At 37.1% G+C, this 10,016-nt stretch overlaps 1 protein-coding gene across 1 annotated transcript in view; it reads right to left on the bottom strand.

Annotated features, from left to right (window-relative positions):
• Nucleotides 1-446: 446 nt before the first annotated feature.
• The window catches only part of MPP7 (membrane protein, palmitoylated 7 (MAGUK p55 subfamily member 7)), a 238,906-nt gene continuing 229,336 nt past the window's right edge, over nucleotides 447-10,016 (bottom strand). Inside the window, exons 18-21 of the mRNA XM_011949216.1 lie at nucleotides 9,024-9,117; nucleotides 7,866-7,974; nucleotides 5,847-5,990; nucleotides 447-3,700 (exon numbers count right to left, since the gene is read on the bottom strand). Of these exons, the coding sequence (XP_011804606.1) occupies nucleotides 3,521-3,700; nucleotides 5,847-5,990; nucleotides 7,866-7,974; nucleotides 9,024-9,117 (527 nt within the window). The 3' untranslated portion in view covers nucleotides 447-3,520. The remainder of the gene's footprint in view (nucleotides 3,701-5,846; nucleotides 5,991-7,865; nucleotides 7,975-9,023; nucleotides 9,118-10,016) is intronic.

Here is a 10,016-nt window from a genome sequence, read left to right as displayed (position 1 = left end):
AAGGCTGCAGAGCTGGAAACAGGCAAAACCAGAATGTGAACTGAAGAATTCTGACTCCAGATCCCATGCTCTTAAGTGCTTTTAAATGCTCTTAAGAGCAACCTTTCTGTGGATGCAGAGCTGGGGCTAACTGGCTCGAGGACTGAAGCAAGGCCAATGCTAGCTAGTTTGCACAGCAGGTAACAATTTGTTGCTATACGCACGGTTGTAAAAGCTGAGTTTCGCCTAACTGGAGCTCAGGAACAGGATGTGCGTGACACTGATTCCTAGTGGGGAGGAGGAGAGGAGGTGGGGAGTGGGGGAGGTGTGTTCCCATCATTGATGGTCCTGATTCTTCCTTCCCACTGAGGTTCTCCACATTTTTAAATTGCTGGACTGTATGGGTAAGAACAACACTAGTGAATTCCATCTCTCCAACAGCCTTGATGAAAGCAGTGTTTGACTGAAAAAAAATATGAAATTTAATTTTAGACATGGCAAGTTCAATTACATCACTTCATATCACAGTAGAAAATAGAATTTGTTCTACCATGGGAAATAACATAATGGAATAGATCAGAATAGTAGTATAATAAAATAGAATATCCAAGTGCAAAAACAATTTTCAAGTAAGTACACACATTGTTTGAAGGTACTTTATTAAGATCAAAGATTTTTCATTACATTTATTTATAAATCCTTCCTAGTCAGAATAAAATAAATAATAAAAATCTGTATCTTTAGAAAGATTTTAACAACATAGTTTTGTTAAGTCTGAGAAGGTTTGTCAATTTCAAATTATTACAGTTTAGATACATTCAATTATTACACAATACCAGGAAGGTCAGCCTTAGAGATACCAAGAATTCCATATTGGTCAGTAAAATAAGGGTAAAAAATTAAATTTTAATTTCACCTTTTTATGTTTAATTGACTATAGTCAATAATAGGAGTACAGAATTTCCTTTTTGGTCTTGAATTTTAAATACATGAATTTTAAAAAGTGAACATTCCTCTTCTCTTACATAGTGACTCCAACTGAGGGAGCTGGTTTCTGAACGGAGGAGTGCTATTCTCCTTGCTGGAGAAGGAGGCTGGGGGAAGAAAGTTCAGAATTCAGGGCCTTTCTGCTGCCGTTATCAATGCACTCTCGGAGTTGGCCCTGCCTTACTAAATTTTAATCGAGTATCTTTCTAAGCATCAAGACGGCCATGTAAACACCATTTTTAAGACTATGTCTACAGGCTGGGCACGGTGGGTCACACCTGTAATCCCAGCACTTTGGGAGGCCAAGGCAGGAGGACTGCTTGAGCCCAGGAGTTCAAGACCAGCCTGAGCAACATAGCAAGACCCTGACTCAAAAAAAAAAAAAGTATACTACCTGATTTCTAAAATTGCCAAAGGGCCCCCTTTTATCCCCCATTATTTAAAAAATATTGTTCTAGCTCTGCCCTTAAATAAACAAAGGTCTGGACCTTTCTTTTTTAAAACATTATATTTTTATAACATCTTATTACCACCACCAAAAAAGGACTCAGTTTCTCCCACTTTACACTACATCTCTGTCCCCAAAGTAAATAACTGAAGCAATTATCTGTAATTTTTTTTTAAATGTGGGTATTTCAGGGTAAAGAATTTGGACTACCTAAATTACTCAGGCGGTTGCCTGAATTATTACATATTTCCCATCATTCTCTGTATAAGAAGTCTTGATTTATAGAAAATTTTAGACAATGTTCAAAGAAGGAAATATGCTACCCAAACAATCTACTTAAGACTTCAGATTGGCAACCCTCCCTCTTTCATTTTTTAAAAACAAAATTTCTGCTATTTATTTAATACACTTAGAACTCACTGTCTGGATCATGTTGTTATATAATACTTCGTCTGATTATCTATTTTGGTGTGACTGTGTGTCAAGGCCATTGGAGTGGTTTCTGTCTCTGTTTCTAATATGAACTTGACAAGTCTGAAGGAAAACCAGTGAATAATGCTATCAAATGTGCAGTGCACAGATCGTGCACTTGGATCTATCTGTGTAAAGCTCAAATATGTACATGGAATGTTGACCATGATTTATAAAACTACTCTTTTAAATTAGGACATCTTGACATACAATCAATTTATTTTATGAATAGCCCCATTTGATATTTAAAAAAATATGCCTTTCAAATATTTCATAAATATATAAAATTTTACTACATTCTATTTTTTTCACATGACATTTAAACTCTCTTTACAAATCAACAAAAAATAACATTATTTTTTCCTCTTTGAAAGTCACAGATGCAATGATTTTCGACTGGCAGGGCTTCACTGCATGCAAGAATGGCAGGATATGCTTTCTCTTATAGAACGTATAGACATTTCTAGCATTTTGAACTATATAATTCACTTGCTGAAAATCAGTAGTATCAAAGAAAAGTGAGAGACCCTATCTAAATATTTACAATATGAGAGTCTTTCTTAAACTTCTTTAACAAGAGCAAGGTTAGGATGGTGTCTGGACAGTGTTAACAATCATTTTGATGACAAAGAAATAACATTACATGAAAAGTTTTCTAAAATATATCTCAGAGCAATTTAAAGAGAGGGGTGATCTATTGCACATAGATGAAAAATAATCTTTAATTGTATCAGTAATACGTAAAACATGTTTTACATGTTTTAGAATAGAAATCCTTCTAATTTATTGGAAAAATCCAAAATCAGCTAAAATAACATTTTGGGTGACTTCATAAATTGTCTTCCGGGGATTTACAAATAAAAATATCCTTTGTAATCATTTCTTGCCACAAGACTACCATTCTAATATTAATCCCCACAAGGAAAGGCTTTTAGTTACATACACAATAACTGTTTAAAGTCTACTTTCCCTTATTAAATGTTTGTTGAGTCACTGACAGGTACTCAAAAGGACTTCTCAAGCTATATTATGAAGGTCATTCACTCAAGGTAAAATTTCAGTTACTCCTTTAAGGATTATTTTAAAATGCACACACTGTGAACGTATCGCGAATATGTAAGAAAAAGTCTATACTTTTTGAATAGTAGGAGGACGCCTTACTGCCTGCCCAGCTAAATCTGTGATGATCCACCCAGAAACAGCAAAGCTGACCTGTCTGTCTGAAGCTGCTCATGGCTGCTGAATTGATACCTTCAACAGCTAACATTCAAACTCAATGGCAGCAGCCACACCGGAGACCAGCAGAAGCGCTGAATTCCAATACATACTAAGCCTCTAGCCAGGTCTCTCTGAAAATTTCAGCCTCATCTTGGAGATAGAGCTGTATTAAAGACAACCAGAAAGTTGGAGGTTTTGCTTAGAATACAGTACCGTGCACATTTTGATTTCCGATCTTATACTCACACATGGTGTTTGAAATAAGGCTGTAAAAAGGTACAAACAAAACCAGCATTCAATTTGAATCAAGATTATACATCTATGACAGTGATATAGATTTAAAAACCTACTACCAAAACAGTAACTGATTTCATCATGCACTCTATAAAAAAAGGCGATTATGGAAATTTCTCTTAGTTATGAATGTAACCAGCTCACTGGTACCCAATGGGTCTCTGTCTCTAATTTGTCAAAAGTTGTTTTGAGCTCATTGAATGCCACGGTGAGGTCATCATTTATTATAATTTTGTCAAAAAGATGACCATATTGACTTTCCATTATCTGTGCAGATTTAATCATTTCTTGAAAATCTTCTTCCTACAAAAGGAAGTATTAAAAAAATAATTGGTTAACCAGGCCATTACCTCACTTCACATCAATGCAAACATTCTACAATTGGTTTACCTAATGCTGTTCTGTGTTCAGTCTTTCCCCTCAGCCAGAAATAAAAGTCATCCTCTTTAACCACAAGTGCTTCAGAAGCCACAATTTCTAATACTATTTCTATGATTTGCTAGTAACAAAAAACTACTCTGGCAAGAGTCAAAACTCCTGCCTTAACTGAATTGCAGGATAATGAGTCAGTAAGTCATCATTATGTGGAAATGTCAGTATTAAAATAGCTAGTGGAGGAAAGAATTGTTTACTCTGATGTTTTGGCTGCATTATTTATGCTTATTCATAGGAAGGAATTTATAATATAAACTCCTTTTTCAGAGTTGGACAAATTTGTAAAAGGATGATTACCATGTTTTTTGTTTTTTGTTTTGAGACAGAGTCTCACTCTGTCGCCCAGGTTGGGGTGCAGTGGTGCAATCCCGGCTCACCACAACCTCTGCCTCCCAGGTCCAAGCAATTCTCCTGCCTCAGTCTCCTGAGAAGCTGGAATTACAGGAGTGCGCCGCCATGCCTGGCTAATTTTTATATTTTCAGTAGAGATGGAGTTTCTCCACGTTGGCCAGGCTGGTCTGGAACTCCTGACCTCAAGTGATCCACCTGCCTCGGCCTCCCAAAGCGCTGGGATCACAGGCGTGGGCCACCGCACCCAGCTGATTACCATGTTCTTTCGATGTCTCATTAAAAGTGTTTCAAGAGCCTTCGTGTCTCACATTTTTAAAGCCAGGAAGTATTTTAGTTGGCTATATAACATAAACGTAAGAGAGCCAAATCCTAAGAATATGTTATCCTTTCTTATCTTCATTGAGAAACCTTTAAAATGTCTAAATAGTACAATAAATCTTTATGCTGCAACATGCTGAAATAATTTGAGTCTGCATTTCATTGTCACATAAGATTTCACGATGACAGAAAATTTAATTTTAGTGTTGATCAAGAGCCTGAGTAACTAACAACGTATGACAGTACCTACTCAGAACAGATATGTACTGTTGGCATGTAAAAAAAGGTATTTATCAAACATACTGGCAATCAGAAATGTGATCTGTATTTTGTAACTACAATGAACAGTTCAAAAATTAATATAGACTAAAGTTAATGATGAACTAATTAAGAGGGGAAAGAAAAAAATAAGCTCTTGACATTTAATTTCTTTGCTTTTGATTTTTGGTCCAAAGGTAGAATATATTAAGATTAAGAACAAAAACAATAAAAGGTCTTGCCAGAAGCCATTATAGTCATGAATATACCACAATCATCACTTCCAATAACACTCATAGGAAATACAACAATTATTGCTGAGTAATATTGGTCTACTTATCCTATCCCCAAAACAGTGATTTTCTTTTGCTGTGCTAAATACAATTATTGACAAAGAGAGAAGCAAGGCAAATTATTAAATTTTTCATTTGCACTCTTAATGAGTAACAGTAACTCATGGTATTTTTAGCTTTAAAAATAAGGCTGCTCTGAAAATTGGTCTAGATGTTATACAAATGTTCAGACTACAATAGTATGAAATGTATGCATAACAGCATACAAAATAGTTTTGAGTCAAAAGAATATGAAGATCCATTCACCGAAGCACAAAAAGTGTAACTGTTCAAAAGGTACATACCTAAATACAATTCTTTCACTGATTTTTTTTTATCTATTATACTCTTCCCGAGTACATGCAGCTGTATATATGTTTTCATATATACAACTGTACCTTACATTGTATCTACTGCTTACATCTTATCTCCAAGCTTTTTGTGGTTGTTGTTGAGACAGGGTCTCACTGTCCCTGAGGCTGTAGTGCAGTGGTGTGATCTCAGCTCACTGCACTCTCAGTCTCTTAAGGTTCTTGTGATCTTCCCACCTCTGCCTCCCAAGTAGCTGGGACTACAGGTGTGCAACCATCATGCCTGGCTAATTTTCATATTTTTTGTAGAGATGGGGTTTCACCATGTTGGCCAGGTTGATCTTGAACTCCCGGACTCAAGTTATCTTTCTGCTTCAGCCTCCCAAAGTGCTGGGATTACAGGTGTGAGCCACCACACCTGGCCCCAAGCATCACTGTACTTACTGTGAAGGGCTTTGCAGCACCTTGGTCATCTCTGCTTGAAATAATCTTTGCATTTTTTCTTGTTTCTCTCAAACGTTCTATTGATGGAGGCTTTATAAATATCACATAGGGCTTAAATTCTAGTGTCCTTAAATGCTTCACTGTCTACAAGGAAGAAAAGAAAGTTTTCTCACATTTCTCCATAGCATCATGAATTACTGAATTTTCTTTCTAAGGAGAAAATTCCTCAAAATTATTCTTTAATTAAGGTCAGCAGTCCTATCAATATACTATTACTCAATTAACTGTTGACAATTAAATGTAACAAACACTTCTGAAAAGAAGCTGGGGAATGTAACTTGGCATTTAAAAATGTTCTGAAATACATCATAATTAACATTGAACAGAAGTGACTAAAAATATCACAAAACTGGTTTTTAGATCAAATACCCCGAAGGAGTGATGAGTTAAATAACCCTCTGTCCATTAATGTCTTCCAACCATCCCTTTTGAGCCCCTTCCTGATTTCAGGCAGGAGTTCTCGTCTTTCGCCCTATCCTTCAGAGTGCCCTACAAGGGCAGCCTCCTGCTCTCCATGATGCCTGTCCACATTCCTTCATCAAATCGTTGATGTTCTGTACTCTATCCTTCTGGGGACCCATCTATAATCAAGGGTGAGAGTTGAAAGTTATTCTTCATGAGCTGATACTACACTGTGGGAGTCTGAGAGCAACTGGACCCGGGACAGCAGCAGAGAGGCTCTGCAGAAGCAGGACTGTCCCATTCACTGTTGTGCCTGATATGGTTTGGATCTGTGTCCGCACCCAAATCTCATGTTGTAATGTAATCCCCACTGCTGGCGGTGCAGCCTGGTGGGAGGGGACTGAATCCTAGGGGCAGTTTCCTGGGGTTTAATACCATCCCCCTTGGTGCTGTCATCACAATAGTCAGTTCCCATGAGACCTGGTTGTTGAAAAGTGTGTGGCACTTTGCTCCTCTCTCTCTCTCTCTTCCTCCTGCTCTGGCCATGTGAAGTGCTCACTCCTCCTTTGCCTCCCACCAGAAACTTCTGTAAGTTTCCTGAGGCCTCCCCAGAGCTGAGCAGATACCAGCATCATGCTTCCTGTACAGTCTGCAGAGCCGTGAGCCAATTAAACCTTTTTTATCTTTCTTTTTTTTTAAATAAATTACCCAGTCTCAGGTATTTCTTCATAGCAGTGCAATAAGGGACTGACACAGTGCCCAAGTCAGAAGGCAGCTTTCCCGATTCTTGAAACCCTTTTACTCCAGATTCATCCTCCTTTAGAGGCGCAAAGGGCTTCTGCAGGTCATTCTAGCATTGGGAGGTTTTGCACCCCAGAGTACAGCTATCAGTGGCAGCAGAAACCATGGTCCCTGGGGGATGAGGAAAATGCTGTGGACTGGGGATCTACTAGAAGATGTACGGTTTGATAGGGAATTGAATGGCTTCATCCACTGAAATTCTCAGTTCAGAATGTTCACAACGGAGTTTCCAGGATGACAGATGCAGATACGGCAACACAATGGGGCTTTCATTCAGTACATTTCCTGCAAAATGCCCTTCAGTTCTAGTGGAGGGTTATTTGCTAGGATGTATACAGAACTCAAGTCAAAGACTTGGAACCAAAATGTCCATTGTTAAAAATTATAGACACTGATACTAATACATAACACATAAGAATGCATTATGCATGTAACAATGTGATGTATTATTAAAAAAATCCAGAATATATAGAAATATCTAAGAGTTGCTTCACTTGACAATAACTGAATATAAATAAGAGTTACAAACACAGGTCTTGGAGCTTCCTCCACTTCTCTTTCTAATAATATTATGGGCTTTTCTTTTTTTCCACCAAACATGTCTCAAATTATATTTAAATGCTTTCGCCATCTCAGAAAAGCCACATACAGCCAAAAGTGGGTTGACTTTTTATTTATTTCATATTGAAATGCTCACATGAGGTGCTGTAGATGACATGGGTCAGGAGGGTATTGAATAGTTCATTGTTTACTTACATGAGGCTGAACATCCAACAAACAAACTTTGTTTTTAGCAAGGACAGACCGAACTGAGTCTATGCTTGTGCCGTAATAGTTATTTTTATATTCTCCATATTCAATAAACCTGTAAAAAATTAGATGCATCAGAATCATTTGTGAATTTAAAAAAATCATAGGTGGCAAGTTAAATTCATAGGTAAAAGACATTTCTGCTGAACATGTAATTTTTTTAAACTGTGTTTAATAATATAAACAGAGCCAAGTATTTCAAAATGTCAGTTTTAAAAAAAATCTTTTATTTTACATTTTCAAATCAGTAACACTTGCTTAAATTACACTTACGCAGAAGAAAAGTACTTTAGTCTAGTAGGGCTCTAATGTTTTCCATCACCCCCTTTTCTTTCAGAACTAATGCAATGCAATAAAACGGTGAATAAGCCAAACAATAGAAACTACTGGAATTTCATTGCACGCTACAGAGTAACCCAGCCCGGCTTCAGAACTAGCGGCACTGGGTGGTGGCTAATGGAGCCAGGGCAGCCGATCATGTGCTATAAAAACACAATCACTGCTCCAAATGCGAAAAAAGCATTTCGATGTTTCAATAAAATCCCATAATCCTGCATTAAAACACATATTGCTTCTGATGCCCTAAAATATTAGTGCCTCAGCAGATGGAAAACCTGGGCAGGGGGCACTGGGGTGGGCTTGGAGCTAGCTAGAGGAGATGGTACCAGCAAGTTTATTATCATCATTTCAATTTTTTGAAGAGCCAATGAGAGAATGAGATGCAGGTGTGTGAAGCAGACGCTGGAGCTAGTGATCTACTACCCAGTTGTTCATTAGTTTTTGAAGTAAAATTCAATCCAAATTATATGTTAAGATTCAATTAGTGGGCCAGAAGGAGGTCAGAGTAAGACCCAACCTTCCTTCATTCTGCAAAACAGTGTCTGCACATTTTATAGAAATGAAGCAAATCCAGCTTACTAAAAAATTAGAGGTGAAGATTAACAATAATTACCAACCAAATGATTGCCTTTTCATCTGTTTCAAATATTATTATGATAATTAAAATACACTTAAAATGGAGGAGAACTCTCAGTTGTCTAAAACTGGACAGGCATGTGCTTATAAAAAACAGTCACATGAAAATTCTCAAAAGTGTCCACATACTTGTTATTTTGTACATCTGTCTCAAACAAATGCTTGGAAATGAAAATGTATTCAACACCATCACTCTCCTGGCTTCTTCTTGCTCTGGTAGTATCTATGATTTAATAAAAAGGAGTTGAGAAAAGCCCATATCAGCCACCTTAAGGAAAATACTACAAAAGAAATCAAATGTATTTAATTAGTTTTGTCAACAGGAGTTAAAAATGTATTTAAAAAGCAAATTAGCTCATAAAATATGGTAAGCTGTTATAAATCCAGATTTTCCACTGTTATGAAAATTATATTGATTTGAAGATGGATCAAAAAGTTAATTGCATTGTATGTCTCTGCTATTATTCGCTATTTTGAAGGCTCTGTAACCTGATATAAGAGTGGTATTTAAACTCCTGAGGAAAAAAACCTTTTTTTGCAAATAATATGCTTATTATCTTTATTGATCTTTATTCATTAAAGCAAGTCTATTAACCACTATGTTGTTAGGTAAACTCTGAAACTGTTTGACTCTCTTCCTCTCATGGAACATAGTGGGTATGCCATCAAAGTTTTGTCTTACCAGTCAAGTGAAGCCAAATACTTCTGCATGCTACTCATTCCTCCTTTGCAAAGTGATACATAGCATCATCTTAGAATACTATTGACCTTCTAACCTTTCAGTAATCTTGCCTAATTATTTATTAATGAGCTAAAATAGGGCAGAAAATATAGGATTCATTAAAACGACAACAAGAACAAAGCCCAAGACACTCCAGTGCTGACGTGGCGAATGTAAACCCACTACAGGCCGTCCTTCCTGCAGATCCCAACTAAAAACTACGGATGCTGAGAAACGACCTGGACACTTTGAAAATAAGTAAAGCAGGTAGACTGCAGAGGGGAGTCAAACTGCATGGGGAGGAGTTTAACTTTATTTTCCTCTTAGCTTTGCCCCAAGGGTGGGAACCCTTCAAGGAGCAGCATGGTAGAATCTGCAGCTAAATGTCAATAGAAGCTCTA

Source organism: Colobus angolensis, unplaced genomic scaffold (genome assembly GCF_000951035.1).
Source record: "Colobus angolensis palliatus isolate OR3802 unplaced genomic scaffold, Cang.pa_1.0 Scaffold293, whole genome shotgun sequence".
Taxonomy (NCBI): Eukaryota; Metazoa; Chordata; class Mammalia; order Primates; family Cercopithecidae; genus Colobus; species Colobus angolensis.
The sequence above is the reverse complement of the archived record's forward strand: the minus strand, read 5'-3'. Positions and strand labels throughout refer to the sequence as shown.